This window comes from Mobula hypostoma, chromosome 23 (genome assembly GCF_963921235.1).
Source record: "Mobula hypostoma chromosome 23, sMobHyp1.1, whole genome shotgun sequence".
In the NCBI taxonomy this organism is placed as follows: domain Eukaryota; kingdom Metazoa; phylum Chordata; class Chondrichthyes; order Myliobatiformes; family Myliobatidae; genus Mobula; species Mobula hypostoma.
The window spans coordinates 55,807,887-55,824,687 of record NC_086119.1 but is presented as its reverse complement, the minus strand read 5'-3'; the positions used below and the strand labels follow the sequence as shown (position 1 = coordinate 55,824,687).

Below are 16,801 nucleotides of genomic sequence, written 5' to 3'. Positions count from 1 at the left end.
GGAAGATCTCAGGTGACGCAGTTTCGTTTTTTTAGTTTTCCAGTTAGAACGTCGATGAGATACTCCGCTGCGCTGTGTATTTGCAGTATGACGCAGTTTTGATTTTAAACGGAGTTTTATGTTCTAATGTAAGATACAGAAGTCTGAGCCAGCAGTTTGACAATCGCTGCCAGGTTTGCTAGTGTATTTTTTTTCTGTAGTATTGGAGAGTGAAGACTTCATCGAAGTACAGGATATGAAGGATTAAGAGAAGTCGGGAATGTTTGGCAGTTTAATAAAGGATCGACCTTACGGAGTCTTCGTTGAAGAAGTAGTGACCTGCATCGAAGATAACTCCTGCCGAAACAGCAAGGTAGTTCATGCAGGATTTGCTCTAGAAATTAAGGTCAGTTGTTTTAAGCCATTTATTTCCTTCATCGTGAATCCTTTAGACAAAACCAACAGGAAAGTCACGTCTATGAAGAAATCCTTCTCCAGAGAAGTCTCTCCCATTTGAATGTATAAATCTGGTGGACTTTCGAATTTACCATTTTAAGAACTGTATTTGACTTCACCGCTTTAAGAACTGTTTTCGCATTTATCACTTCAAGAACCAGTACAAAGTGATGGTTTGTTGAACGGCCGCATAGCGGTTAACTTCTGGTTAATGTTTTCATTTGTGTTTTATTGTTTATCTGTGTTTAATAAATGTTTGGTTGTTTTTCTATAACCTGACTTGATTGATATCATTGTTGCCAGTTACGTAACATAATTTGTGGGGGCTCGTCCAGATTTTGTTCCAAAATTTTTGAGTTTAAGTGCTGGTAATTGCCATTCTGATTTGGAAAAGGTAAATACCCGTTTTTTTTTTAGTTTGATTGGTGTGTGAGTGGTATTCGGCAGCAATGAATGTTGACAACTTTATGGACACGCCTGACCCGGTGTTCTTAGAGAATGCGAGAAAACCTGTTATATTGGAGATTGCTAGGAAGTTGGATATTAAGGGAATTATGAAGAATACCACAAAGGTTTTAATTCAAAGAAAAATCGCTGAGTATTATATCAGTTTGAAAACATTTGATGATGAGGTGTTAGATAGATTTCCAATGAGTAACCTGGAAATGCAGTTACATCTTGAACAGATAAAGTTTGAAAGATTTAAAGCGGATATGGACAAAAGAGAGGCTAATAAATTAAGGGAATTTAAAGAAAGAGAAACTGAAAACCAGAGGAAATTTGAGTTAGAGATGGAGAAATTAAGGTTGGGAAATCAGTCTTCTGGTTCTAAGAAACAGTTTATTGCTAGTCGTGAAGTTATTTTGGCTCCTCCATTTAATGAAACGGAAGTGGACAAATATTTCCAGCTTTTCGAAACTGCTGCTCTGAGTTTAGGGTGGCCGAAAGAGCAATGGCCAGTGATGTTACAAAGTGTAATTAAAGGCAAGGCACAACAAGTTTATACAGCTTTAAATGCTGATCAAGCACTGGATTATGATATTGTTAAACAGCAAATATTAAAGGCATATGAGTTGGTCCCGGAAGCGTATAGAGGAAGATTCAGAAATTTGAAGAAATCAGTGGAAAAAAGTTATGTGGAATTTGCCTATGAGAAATCTGTGTGTTTTAAGAGATGGGTTTCCTCTAAAAATGTGAATGGGGAGTACAATAAATTAAAAGAGTTGATTTTACTGGAGGAATTTAAAAGAAGCATTCCTATTGAAGTGAGAACATACTTAAATGAAAGGGACACTGCTACATTGCAGGAGACTGCTAAATTAGCTGATGAGTATGCTTTAATTCATAAGAATAAATTTTCTCCAGGTAGAACTTTTAAAAGGAAAAATAGCACAGAGAGTCAAGGTAAACCAGAAATTAAATCTGAAGTTAGTGAGACAAGTAAGGATGAAGGGAGACATGTGAAGGAAAGACATTTTGGTATTATTTGTAATTATTGTAAGAAACCTGGACAAGTAGTAGCTAACTGCTTTCAATTGAAAAAGAAAGAGAAAGAAGCCATCCCAGGTGCTTGTGTGCAGCATATTGAAAAACATGTAATTTCACAGAGTTTGATAAATATTAATGAAGATATGTCAAGAGTCTGACCAAGTTAAGAAGGGATATGAAACTTATATAACAGAATGATTTGTATCCTTGAAAGAAGGATCCAATTCAGTACCAATAAGGATACTTAGAGATACTGAAGCTTCTCAATCACTAATATTAGACAGTGTGCTAAAGTTTAGTGATGAGTCTGACATCTGTGAGATAAATTATATAAGAGGAGTTGTGAGTGCCCTTATGCCAGTACATCTATGTAAATATAAATTTACATAGATGTAAATCAGGTTACTCCAGTGGCCCCACTGCAACCAATTCCAGTATTTGGTGAGCCGTTCTCACAAATCATTGTAGACTGTGTAGCTCCTTTGCCAAAGACTAAAACTGGACATCAATATTTGGTAACTATTATGAGCACAGCGACTAGGTTTTCAGAGGCAGTACCTCTTAGGAATATAACAGCCAAAACTGTGACAAAGGCTCTTATAAAATTCTTTACTCATTTTGGCTTGCCTAAGGAAATACAATCGGATCAAGGTAGTAATTTTATGTCTGGATTGTTTCAGCAGATAGTTTATAAACTGGGAGCAAAACAGATTATTTTATCAGCCTATCATCCAGAATCGCAAGGAGCCTTGGAGAGATTTCATTCTACATTAAAAACTATGATTAGGACATATTGTGTGGAAAATGAAAAGGACTGGGATGAAGGTATACATTTACTACTTTTTGCAGTAAGGGAGGCAGTACAGGAATCATTAGGTTTTAGTCCTTTTGAACTTGTGTTTGGGTATACAGTTCGAGGACCTTTGGCCTTGTTGAAGGAACAGTGGATTAATAAAGAGGTACACACTAATTCGCTAGATTATGTTTTAAAATTTAGAGAAAGATTATATAAATCTTGTAGCTTGGCAAAGGAAAATTTAAAATTAGCTCAAGAGAAGATGAAGACTTGGTATGATAAGGAAGCTAGGATGAGGTCATTTAAGCCTGGGGATAAGGTATTGGTTCTTTTCCCGGTGCAAACAAACACATTACAAGCTAAATTTCATGGTCCTTATGAGATTAAATCTAAGGTAAATGATGTGGATTACGTGATAAAAACACCAGATCGAAGAAAGGCAACACAGCTGTGTCATGTAAGTATGATAAGACTGTATTATGAGAGAGAAGCTGCTACTATATGAGCAGCTACTATATAATGAGCGTGATCTTTCTAAAAACTTAATGGATGATTCATCTGAAACTCATTTTAAACCCAACATTATTGTAGTCAGGTTACCAAATTCAAAACTTGCAGAAAATATTGATGAAAAATTAGCTCATTTACAGCCAGAGCACAGAAAGCAGATGAAACAGTTAATTTTTAAATATAGGGATTTATTTCCAGACGTTCCTAGAATAACCACTGTAGCTACACATTATGTAGATGTTGGAGATGCAAAACCCATAAAACATCTGTATCGAATGAACAGGGAAAAATCTGAACTTGCTGAACAAGAAATTAAGTATATGTTAGAGAATGATATTATTAGACATTCAAATTCGAATTGGAATTCACCGTGTGTTATGGTGCCAAAGCCAGACAATAGTATTCGGTTTTGTACAGATTACAGGAAGGTGAATGCTGTGACAAAAACTGATGCATATCCAATCCCTAGGGTAGATGATTGTGTGGATAAAGTTGGACAAGCCAAATTCCTTACAAAAATTGATTTGTTATAAGGTTATTGGTGTGTTCCATTGACGGATAGAGGTAGAGAGATATCTGCATTTGTAACCCCATCTGGGTTACATGAATATAATGTTCTTCCCTTTGGGATGAAGAATGCACCACGTACTTTTCAGAGGATGATTAATAGTGTGATTCATGGAGTAAAAGATACAGATGCCTATATTGATGATTAGTTACATGAAATAATACGTGGAAAGCACATATTACTGCAGTGGAGAAACTATTTGAGAGACTTTCAAAAGCTAATTTAATTATTAGCCTAGCTAAAAGTGAATATGGCCAGTCACAGTGACTTACCTTGGTTATGTTGTGGGTCAGGGAAAATTAGCACCTGTTCGGGCTAAAGTTCAGGCAATTTTAGAAGTACCCACTCCAACTGGTAGAAAAACTCTCAGAAGGTTCTTGGGTATGGTAGGATATTATAGAAAATTTTGTAAGGATTTTATGAACATTGCTCTTCCATTAACTAATCTCTTGAAGAAAAATGAAAAGTTTGTTTGGACAGAGTCTTGTCAGGAGGCATTTGATAAATTGAAAACTATAATATGTAGTCAACCTGTACTTAAATCTCCTGACTTTGAAAAACCATTTTCGTTAGCTGTAGATGCTGGTGATGAAGCTGCAGGAGCAATGTTACTTCAAGGAGATGATGGTGATGAAGTTGATCGTCCAGTAGCTTATTTTTCTAAGAAATTTAATGCCCATCAAAGAACTTATTCAACAATAGAAAAGGAATTATTATCTCTTGTTTTGGCTTTACAACGTTTTGAAGTGTATGTTAGTACTACTCATAAACCACTCACAGTTTATACCAATCATAATCCATTAGTGTTTTTGAGTAAGATGAAAAACAAAAATAGAAGATTACTAAATTGGAGTTTAATGTTACAGGAGTACAATATTTTGATCACTCATATTAAGGGTAAAGATAATGTCATCACTGATTGTCTATCTAGATGTTAAATGCACAATAAATTTTTTTTTTTATTTTTATGCAGTGCTATTTTAACATTTGTAACACTCCTACTGTATATTACAATGTTTGCAGTTTGTAAAGTGCTGAAAGATAAGACTGTATATATTGTGCATGCTGTAAGTTTTACACCTTTGTATTTTTTTTTGTATAAATTGTTAACTGTTAAAATTTTGTTCTTTAAGAGACCAATTTTTTTTTTTGGAGGGAGGTGTTAAATACCTCAAGGAGATCTTGTGACTTTCTTGTGAGAATGATGTAATGGTCTTTTGGAGGTCACCTGATGTAATTTTCCCGCTGATGTGAGGTCACGTCATGACGTGTTCACCACGGGTATAAAAGGGAAGATCTCAGGTGACGCAGTTTAGTTTTTTTCAGTTTTCCAGTTAGAACGTCAATGAGATACTCCGCTGCGCTGTGTATTTGCAGTATGACGCAGTTTTGATTTTAAACGGAGTTTTATGTTCTAATGTAAGATACAGAAGTCTGAGCCAGCAGTTTGACAATCGTTGCCAGGTTTGTTAGTGTATTTTTTTTCTGTAGTATTGGAGAGTGAAGACTTTATCGAAGTACAGAATATAAATGATTAAGAGAAGTTGGGAATGTTTGGCAGTTTAATAAAGGATCGACCTTATTGAGTCTTCGTTGACGAAGTAGTGACCTACATCAAAGATAACTCCTGCCGAAACAGCAAGGTAGTTCATGCAGGATTTGCTCTAGAAATTAAGGTCAGTTGTTTTAAGCCGTTTATTTCCTTCATCGTGAATCCTTTGGACAGAACCAACAGGAAGTCACGTCTATGAAGAAATCCTTCTCCAGAGAAGTCTCTCCCATTTGAATGTATAAATCTGGTGGACTTTCGAATTTACCATTTTAAGAACTGTATTTGACTTGTACCGCTTTAAGAACTGTTTTCGCATTTATCACTTCAAGAACCAGTACCGAGTGACAGTTTGTTGAACGGCCGCATAGCGGTTAACTTCCGGTTAAGGTTTTCGTTTGTGTTTTATTGTTTATCCGTGTTTAATAAATGTTTGGTTGCTTTTCTATATCCTGATTCGATTGATATTCATTGTTGCCGGTTACGTAACAGCCTGAAGATAGATAAGTCCCCTGGTCCTGATGGAATGCATCCCAGGGTACTGAAAAAAGTGGCTGAAGTTATTTATAGTAGAGGTTTTGGTGACCATTTTCCAAAATTTTCTAGACTCTGAGCAGGTCCCAGCGGACTGGAAGACAGTGAATGTCATACCACTTCAAAAAAAAGATGTAGGCAAAAGCCAGGTAACTCTAAGCCAAGCAACACACATCAAAGTTGCTGGTGAACGCAGCAGGCCAGGCAGCATCTCTAGGAAGAGGTACAGTCCACATTTTGGGCTGAGACCCTTCGTCAGAACTAACTGAAGGGAGAGCTAGTAAGAGATTTGAAAGTGGGAGGGGGAGGGGGAGATCCAAAATGATAGGAGAAGACAGGAGGGGGAAGGATGGAGCCAAGAGCTGGACAGGTGGTTGGCAAAAGGGATATGAGAGAATCATGGAACGGGAGGCCCAGGGAGAAGGAAAGGAGGGAGGGGGGAAAAAAACCCAGAGGATGGGCAAGGGGTAGAGTCAGAGGGACAGAGGGAGAAAAAGGAGAGAGAGAGAGAGAGAGAATGTGTGTATATAAATAAATAATGGATGGGGTATGAGGGGGAGGTGGGGCATTAGCGGAAGTTAGTGAAGTCAATGTACATGCCATCAGGTTGGAGGCTACCCAGACGGAATATAAGGTGTTATTCCTCCAACCTGAGTGTGGCTTCATCTTTACAGCAGAGGAGGCCGTGGATAGACATATCAGAATGGGAATGGGATGTGGAATTAAAATGTGTGGCCACTGGGAGATCCTGCTTTCTCTGGCGGACAGAGCGTAGATGTTCAGCAAAATGATCTCCCAGTCTGCATCGGGTCTCGCCAATATACAGAAGGCCACATCGGGCCTCCTCTACTTCACAGTGGAAGGCATGAGCAATATACCTGATAGCCAGAGGTATCAGGGAATAGAATTAGGTACAGTCAAGATTACTAGAGAGAAAGTGCTTGGGAAGCTAAGTGGACTAAGAATAGATAAGTCTCCCGGTCCGGATGAGGTGCACCCAAGGGCTCTGAAGGAGGTGGCTTTGGAGATTGTGGAAGCATTGGAAATGATCTTCCAGAAATCACTAGACTCTGGCATGGCTCTGGAGGATTGGAAGGTCGCAAATGTAGTTCCATTATTTAAGAAAGGAAGGAGGCAGCAAAAAGAAAATTACAGACCTATTAGTCTGACATCGGTAGTTGGAAAGATATTGGAGTGAATCCTCAAGGACGAGGTTATGAAATACCTCGAGGTGTATGACAAGATAGGCCGAAGCCAGCATGGTTTCATGAAGGGAAGATCCTGCCTCACCAACCTATTGGAATTTTTTGAGGTAATCTCGAATAAGACTGACAAGGGAAAGGCTGTGGATGTTGTGTATTTGGATTTTCAAAAGGCCTTCGATAAGGTGCCGCATATGAGGCTGCTTAATAAGATGAGAGCCCATGGAATTATAGGAAAGATATTGAAATGGGTGGAGCATTGGCTGATAGGCAGAAAGCAAAGGGTGGGAATAAAGGGATCCTATTCTGATTGGTTGCTGGTTACTAGTGGTGTTCCACAGGGGTCAGTGTTGGGGCCGCTTCTTTTTACGATGTATATCGATGTTTTGGATTATGGATTAAAAGGTTTTGTGATTAAGTTTGCGGATGACACCAAGATAGATGGAGGAGCAGGAAATGTTGAAGAAACGGAAAGGTTGCAGAGAGACTTAGTCAGTTTAGGAGAGTGGGCAAAGAAATGGCAGATGAGATACAACATTGACAAATGTACGGTTGTACATTTCGGAAGAAGAAATAATCGGGCAGATTATTATTTAGATGGGGAGTGTGACGAGAATACACATAAATTAAGAAGTTTGCTGGCCTGGGCTTGCACCAGTGGCATCAGCAGTGGTCTGCCACCTGTCCTCAGGGGAGGGTGAGATAAGGAACAATGAAGCAGCATTTGGAGATGTTAATGAAGGAGCCATCAGTCTGGGTATTGTCAAGATCGGCTCCCCCTTTGAACCCTGAACTGTTTGAAGTGATGGACAGGCGATACCCCAGCAGGGGGATAAAAAGGGACAGGTTTGCTAAGGCAGGACACACACGACACCCGAGTTAACGAGACCCTGGAAGCGGTGCGCCTCTCACGAGTCGGTGGGAAGTACCGGGCCATAAACGCACAGGGTGGAAAGGTACGATCAGCGGGAACCCGGTGTGTGTCCGCCGTTGCTTGGGTGCCGGGTTCACTGCAGAGGATCGACCGCATCTGGAGGAGGGGTCACAGTCGGTGACCCCAGGTGACATCACAAAGGACTCGCCCGAAAGCTGCTTGTGAGCAATATCGCAGGTCTGTGAGTGGAAGCCATTCTGAATGATCAGTCGTTGTCGTTCTCTCTCTCCCTCCCCCCCACGTTGTCCATTGCCATGGCAACGATTACTGCGAACTGAACTAAATTGAACTGGACTTTGTGTCACTTTGAAATTGGTCATTTACCCCTAGACAACGATAGAGCTTGATTGATCCTGTTATCTTAATTCTGTGCACATGTGTGTTTATCATTGCTGAACTGTTGCATTTATTATTCTTTCGATTACTGTGTTGCTTGTTTCTTTAATAAAACTTTCTTAGTTCTAGTAATCCAGACTCCAACTGAGTGATCCATTTCTGCTGGTTTGGCAACCCAGTTACGGGGTACGTAACAGGAGAAAATTCAAAAATCGGAAGTGCAAAGGGACTTGGGAGTCCTTGTGCAGGATACCCTAAAGGTTAACCACCAAGTTGGATCAGTGGTAAGGAAAGCGAATGCTATGTTGGCATTCATTTCAAGAGGAATAGTGTATATGAGTAAGGAGGTGTCGATGAGGCTCTATGGGGCAGTAGTGAGACCTCATTTGGAATACTGTATGCAGTTTTGGGCCCCCTATTTTAGAAAGGATGTACTGATGTTGGAGAGAGTTCAGAGAAGATTAACGAGGATGATTCCTGGAATGCAGGGCTAACATATGAGGAGCGTTTGTCGGCTCTTGGATTATATTCATTAGAGTATAGAAGAATGAGAGGGGATCTCATAAAAACATTTCGAATGCTGAAAGGGTTGGACAGAGCAGGTGTGGAAAGGTTGTTTCCCTTGGTGGGTGAGTCCAGGACAAGAGGCCATAGTCTTAGAATTAGAGGGTACCCAGTTAAAACAGAGATGAGGAGAAATTTTTTTAGCCAGAGGGTCGTGGATTTGTGGAATTTGTTGCCACATACAGCTGTAGAGGCCCGATCATTGAGGGTGTTTAAGGAGGAGATTGACAGGTATCTAATTAGTCAGGGTATCAAGGGATATGGAGAAAAAGCCGGAAATTGGAACTAGATGGGTGAATAGTTTAGTTCATGGGGGAGCTGTGGAGCAGACTCGATGGGCCGAATGGCCTACTTCTGCTCCTTTGTCTTTGTCTTGTCTTGTGATAAGATAAAGGATGCATAGAGTTGGGGGTGATGTATTAGCATGATTAGAGGATTGGTTAACTAAAAAAGCAGCGAGTTGGGACAGATAAGTGTTACTCTGGTTTGCAATAAATGATGAGCGGTGTCTGGGTCAACTGAAGGCAAGCATACCATACACCTTTCCTTACAATCTATGCGGCCACTTTTAGGAAGTAAATTACTTTGATCCCAAGATCTGTTTTTACATCAATGCTACTTAAGATCCTGGCATTAACCAGGTTCTTCCCATTTACGTTGGAATAAGACCAATCCACCACTACCCCTCAGTCTTCTAACAGCAAGCCAATTTTGTGTCCAATTAGCCAAGTTACCAAAGATTCAATGCATTCTAATTTTCTGGATGAGCCTACTATCTATTGTTGAATGCCTTCCTAAAATCCATGTATACAACATTCACTGCTCTACCTTTATGAACTCCTCAAAAAACTCAATCAGATTAGTCAGACAGGACCTGACCTGCACAAATCATGCTAACCTCTCCCTAATTAGATCTTGTTTCTCCAAATGCTCATAGATCCTACCACTAAGAATCTTTACTATTAGTGTCCCTAACAGTGATGTTAGACTCACCTGTCTATCACTTCCAGGATTATCTCTATTCCCCTCCTTGAACAAAAAAAATTAGCTACCTGCCAGTCCTTCAGTGCCACACTTGTGGTGAGTGAAGATACAAAACTCTTGGTCAAGTCCCCAGCAATCTCATCTCTCACCCCTCTCAATAACCTGGGGTATATACCATCAGGCCCTGCGGAGATGTCCATTGTCATTTTTATCAAGAGACCTATCACGTTCCTAATCTCAAAATCCCTCAGCATATTAGCACGCTCTACTCTGATGCCACTATTCTCTACATCCTTCTTAGTAAACATAAATGCAAAGTACACATTTAGCATCTCGTCCACATCTTCAGCCCCCAAGTATAAGTTCCTTCCTTTATCCTTGAGCAGTCCTACCCTTTCCCTGGTCTTTAAGCAGCAGTCCTGTCCCTTTTTCAACCAAGTCTCTGTAATGGCCACAATATCATTGTTCCATACTCTAAGACCCTTACTCTTAATTCACCTTGCTGTGAACTGTACAAACACATCTCAACATCTTGTTGTGTATATCCCTTAGGTCCAGACTACCCTTCCTTGCAGTACTGTTGATCACAACACCGAGCTTAGGTTCAATCCCTCTACTCTGTGACCATGTTGGTGCCCTGATTCATAGCCCCCTGATAATCTAGTTTACACTCTCCTGGGTAGCAGCGGTGAATCTTACAGCCAGGATCTTGGTTCCAGTTAAGATAACCTGGCCCTCTTACACAGGGCATCATTTAATTAAAGTTTATAGTATATTATGGGAAAGTGATTGGCTAGGATGGAGCTATTTCTATTAGTTTATGAGTGCAAGAACTGAGATTGCTCTTTATGCAGGTAAGTACTGCTATTACACATAGGATTACATTGGATAATGGCACAGAAACATTCTGCCCAACCATGTCTCTGCTTATGATGCTCTTGAGCCTTCTCCCATCTTGCCCGATCCAAAGCTAACAGTGTATCTCTCTATTTCCTTATCTGCTTACCCACTCTCTGTTAACTACTAAATTTAACCATTTCATACATTAGCAACAAGAGGTAAGAATCTGTAATTTTCTTCTGCTAATGAGAATGGTCGTCTGTTCATTGTTAACCTCACCCTCTTAATTAAAAGCAATAGTTTGGACTGTGATCACAGATGGCAATGGCTCAGCTGAATAGTGAAACAAAGTGGCACATTCCTGTGCAACACACAAAGTGCTGGAGGAACTCAGCAGGTCAGGCAGCATCTATGGAGGGGAATAAACAGTTGTTGCTTTGGTCGAAGACTCTTTATCAGAACTGGAAAGGAAGGAGGCAGAAGCCAGAATAAGAAGATGAGTGGAGGGGATCTAGCAGGTGGTAGGTGAGACCAGGTGAGTGGGTGGTGAAGTAAGAAGCTGAGAGAGGATGGGTAGAAGAGATAAGTGACTGAAGAAGGAATCTGATATGAGGACTGAAGAAGTATACACCTGTTCACATTTTTGAACGTACCTTAAGCTTCAAAAGGGTTCAAAACTGTGATGACGATTAAGTAACACACACAAAATGCTGGAGGAACTCAGCAGGCCAGTCTGCATCTATAGGAAAAAGCACAGTCGACATCTTAGTCCAAAATGTTAACTGTACTTTTCTCCATAGATGCTGCCTGGCCTGCTGAGTTCCTCTAGCATTTTGTGTGTGTTGCTTGGTTTTCCAGCATCTGCAGATTTTCTCTTGTTTATGACAATGATTAGATGAGCTTTTACAGTTAGCTAATTATTGCATGGCACTGCTGAACTTACATGGAGAACAAGTGTGCTTCGGGTGACTCGGTCAACAGGTTTATAGAGAAGAGCTATGAAAAGAGAAAACAAGAGTGTAAGACACAAAAGCACACATTGCAATTTCATAATGACATGTCAACACAATTTCTCTGCACAGTGATGCTACCTAACCCAGAGAACATCTCCAGCAAATTCTGCTTTAATCATGGTAAAATACACAAGATACAGAGTTAGAGAACACTGCAGAAAAATAAAACTTTCTTCAAATGCACCTTCTTAAACCAGTAAACAAGGGAGACCCCACTGGAAGGCAGAGAAAGTATAGGGTGTTCTTAAAAGCAGTAATGGGGGGGTAAGGTTAAAGAAAACCCCAAAACATGTTGTAAGTGTAGTAATTTCAAGAAGGTAAGCTTGATGCTGGGACCCTCACTGCTCATTATACCAGGGAATGAGTAGGGCTCTCTCGGGACCAAAAATGTTAATCTGTGTGTGGAACTGCAAGGAATTGTCCTCACTTGTGTTCATTATGGAGAAAAGGGAACAATAATTCAAAAATAAGGAAGGGGGAATCAGTGGAATTTCAGAATAAACTACCATCAAGGAGCAGGAGTGAAAGCCACTGCGATTACAAAGGAAAAAGTGCGAGGTAAACTCAAAGGTCTTAAGGTGTGTAGCCCCCCTGGTAAGCTTCAGGCTCGCTCAACTCGCTGTCGTCTAGGGGAAGCAGCCTTCAGCCCTTCTAAACTGGGTAACTGGGTAATTAAGTTTATGTGGATGCTGTGTGATGTACCCCATCTCACCAAATAACAGACAACTAATTGATTACAATTTAGAGATATTACTGGAACTATATAATTAATACAGATAAAATATAAAAGAAAAATAAAAGGTGCCAATCTTATCGAAGTTCAATCTCTTCGTGCACAAACAGTTGGAGCTCTAGTAACGATCCTCTCTTCACCATTCGATCCCCTCTGACCACTTCAACCCGCCACCTGGGACCAACCACGGTGGTCGACCAGACGACCCACATGAGTCTGTCTCCACCTCCTCTCCTCGCCGAAGATCCTGGACCTCAGACTCCAACCCCGTTAGCCAGTCACAGCACCACGTCCACCCTCTCTCTCCCCACCACACCTTCGCCCCCAAAAACCCGCGCATCACAATAGCTTACAGACACACAAGAAAGAATAACATCTATCCCAATTGGTTCGTTCACTCTCTTATCAATAATATAACCCAAACAAGCTGCTAGTGAGAGAACTTTCTCAGCAGTTAACATTACAAAGAAGCCATTTTAATTAGCCTACGCAGTAACATAAAAGAAGAAACCCCTTACAGGTGGATAAGTCACCTGGATCAGATGGACTACATCCCAGAGTCCTGAGAGAGTTGCTGAATAGATAACGAATGCATTGGTCATGATCTTTCAAGAATCACTTGATTCTGGCATGGTCCTGCAGGACTGGAAGATTGCAAATGTCACTCCACTCTTTAAGAAGGAATGAAGGCAAAAGAAAGGAAATTATAGGCCAATTAGCTTCACTTCAGTGGTTGGGAAAGTGTTGGAGTCTATTATTAAGGATGAGGTTTTGAGTACTTGGAGACTAATAATAAAATAAGTCAGTCAGCATGATTTTTATGAAGGGAAATCTTGTCTGACAAATCTTTTAGAGTTCTTCAAGGAAGTAACAAGCAGGGTGGACAAAGGAGAGGCAGTGGATGTCATTTACTTAGATTTTCAAAAGGCATTTGACAACGTGCCACACATGAGGCTGCATAACAGATACTGGTATGGATAGCAAAATGGCTAACAGGCAGGAGGCAGTGAATGGGAATAAAAGGTGCCATCTTCTGGTTGGCTGCCGGTGATTAGTGGTGTTCCTCAGATGTCGTATTGGGACCACTACTTTTCACATTGTTTGTCAATGATTTAGATAATGGAATTGATGGCTTTGTGGCAAAGTTTGTGGATGATATGAAGATGTGTGGAGGATAGGTCATGCTCAGGACTTGGACAAATTGGAAGAATGGGTAGAAGTAGCAGACAGAATACAGTGTTGGGAAATGTATGATAATGCACTTTGGACTATTATTTAAATGGGGATAAGATTCAAACATCAGAGGCACAGATGACTGCAGGACAGTAAATGCGACAACTTTATTCAAGAGGAGCCAGGATAAGATAGGTAATTACAGGTTGGTTTAACATCAATGATAGAGAAATTACTGCAGAAACTTCTGAGAGGCAAGACTGATCAAAATTTTCTGTTGTTTGTCAAAAATAATCCGTATGGTTTTATTAAGGGGAAATTCTATCTGGCTAGTCTGATTGAATCTTTTGTAGCAGTAACTTAAGTGTATCAAGGAGGATAAGTGTTGTTGGTGTAGTCTGCTGTTCATTGATTACAGCTCAGCTTTTAATATCATTATCCCCTCAGTATTAATCATCAAGCTCTAAACTTGGACGTCTGTACTTTCCTCTGCATTGTATTGTCGACTTTCTCATCGGGAGACTGCAGTCATTAAGGACTGGCAGTAACATTTCTCCTTGTTGACAATCACACCAGCACACTTCCAACAGCGTGCTTAGGCTACTGCTCTACTTTTTCTACACTCATGACAATGGGTTAGCACAACTCAAATGCCATCCATAAATTTGCAGATGAGACTACTATAAATTTTTAATGGTGACAAGAATGTTGTACAGCAACATGTACCTATCCTCATTAAGAGGTCAGTGGTGAATGGAAAGTAAGTTCCTGGGTGTTTACATTTCTGACAACTGCCCTGAACCCAACTGAAAGTTCAAAGTAAATTTATTATCAAACTGCATATACAGTGGCATTCAAAAGTTTGGGCACCCCAGTCAAAATTTTTGTTACTGTGAATAGCCAAGCAAGAAAAAGATGACCTGATTTCCAAAAGGCATAAAGTTAAAGATGCCACATTTCTTTAATATTTTAAGCAAGATTACTTTTTTATTTTCATCTTTTACAGTTTCAAAATAACAAAAAAGGAAAAGAGCACGAAGCAAAAGTTTGGGCTCCCTGCATGGTCAGTAACACCCCCTTTGGCAAGTATCACAGCTTGTAAACGCTTTCTGTAGCCAGCTAAGAGTCTTTCAATTCTTGTTTGGGGGATTTTCACCCATTCTTCCTTGCAAAAGGCGTCTAGGTTCTGTGAGATTCTTGGGCCGTCTTGCATGCACTGCTCTTTTGAGGTCTATCCACAGATTCTCGATGATGTAGAAATAGGAAGATAATGCAGCTAAATTTGTGGCTAAAGAGATGGTGCAGGAGGGAGGGCTTTATGTTTCTAGACAATTGGGCTTTGTTCCAGGGAAGGTGGGACCTGTTCCGACGGCACAGTTTGCACCTGAACTGTAGGGGGACTAACATCCTTGCAGGTAGGTTTGCTAGTTCTGTTCAGTGGGGTTTAAACTAGATTTGCAGGGGGAGGGGAACCAGAGTGTTAGAGCAGATAGTGAGGTGGAGGAGGATAAAGGTCATGCAAGGACTGCCTGCATAGACAGTAATCAAAGTTTGTACGTGACAGAAGTGTTCTCAGGTGCATCTATTTCAATGCAAGGAGTAATGTAGGTAAAGCAGATGAGTTTAGGGCGTGGATTGACACGTGGGATTACGACATTATTGCTATTAGTGAGATTTGGTTGCAGGAGGGGCAGGACTGGCACCTTAATGTTTCGGGGTTCCATTGTATCAGACGTGATAGAGGGGGAGGGATGAAAGGGGGAGGAGTGGCATTACTAGTCAGGGAGAATATCACAGCTGTGCGTAGACAGGACAGCCCAGAGGGCTTGTCTACAGAGGCCATATGAGTGGAGCTGAGGAACGGGTAAGGTGTTACCACACTAACAGGTAGACACGAGGAAATCTGCAGATGCTGGAAATTCAAGCAACACACACACAAAAAATGCTGGTGAACGCAGCAGGCCAGACAGCATCTATAAGAAGAGGTACAGTCAATGTTTCAGGCCAGGACCCTTCGTCAGGACTAACTGAAAGAAGAGATAGTAAGAGATTTGAAAGTGGGGGGGGGGGGAAGATCCGAAATGATAGGAGAAGACAGGAGAGGAGGGATGGAGCCAAGAGCTGGAGAAGGGGGAGGATCGTGGGACGGGAAGCCTGGGGAGAGAGAGAAGAGGGGAGGGGAGCCCAGAGGGTGGAGAGCGGGCAACGAGTAAAACTGAGAGGGGCAGACGGAGACGAAAGGGGGAAAAAATAAAAAATATATTAACAATATATTAAATAAATAAATAAGGGATGGGGTGTGAAGGGGAGGAGGGGCATTAACGGAAATTAGATAAGTCAATATTCATGCCATCAGGTTGGAGGGTACCCAGATGGAATATAAGGTGTTGTTTCTCCAAAGTGAGTGTGGCTTCAGCTTGACAGTAGAGGAGGCCGTAGATAGACATATCAGGATGGGAATGGGACGTGGAATTAAAATGTGTGGCCACTGGGAGATCCTGCTTTCTCTGGCGGACAGAGCGTAGGTGTTCAGTGAAACAGTCTCCCAGCCAGCGTCGAGTCTCGCCAATATACAGAAGGCCGTACCGGGAGCACCGGACGCAGTATATCACACCAGCCGACTCACAGGTGAAGTGTCACCTCACCTGGAAGTACTGTCTCTGCATTTTCATCATTCTTAGGCCTTTTATGTCCCCTACTACCTCTTCCAAAGAAACTCTCAAGCGATGTTTGTTTTTACTCGAGTAGTTGTAGGTTAATGACCGACTGATGACCTTGGATGGGTAATGATCTGGCATGCGTTAAAGTTCAACAGTGGGCGTGATAGGGAATGAGGAAAGGTGCAGCTGACTCATATCGTTTCATATCGCCAAATCATATCGTTTTCTCACGGCCCGGTAGCACATGCTTTGTAGGTTGGGGACCACTGCCCTAGAAGATCAAAGTGGTCGTCTATGTGTGGAGCATCACGAGATGGGGGAGATCTTAAACAAGTTTTTTGCTGGAGGATTGGAGGGTAGTAAATGTTGTTCCATTGTTTAAAAAAGGCTCCAAAGGTAAACCAGGTAATTATAGGCTGGTGAGCCTGACATCAGTAGTAGGTAAATTACTGGAAAGTGTTCTGAGAGATTGGATATACAAG

At 41.1% G+C, this 16,801-nt stretch overlaps 1 protein-coding gene across 2 annotated transcripts in view; it reads right to left on the bottom strand.

The window, feature by feature from the left end:
- Nucleotides 1-16,801, bottom strand: part of si:dkey-91m11.5 (PH_BCR_vertebrate and RhoGAP_Bcr domain-containing protein) — a 464,892-nt gene that overhangs the window by 285,907 nt on the left and 162,184 nt on the right. For both annotated transcript variants that reach the window (XM_063031657.1, XM_063031659.1), the window contains exon 7: nucleotides 11,684-11,736. In XM_063031657.1, the coding sequence (XP_062887727.1) occupies nucleotides 11,684-11,736 (53 nt within the window). The remainder of the gene's footprint in view (nucleotides 1-11,683; nucleotides 11,737-16,801) is intronic.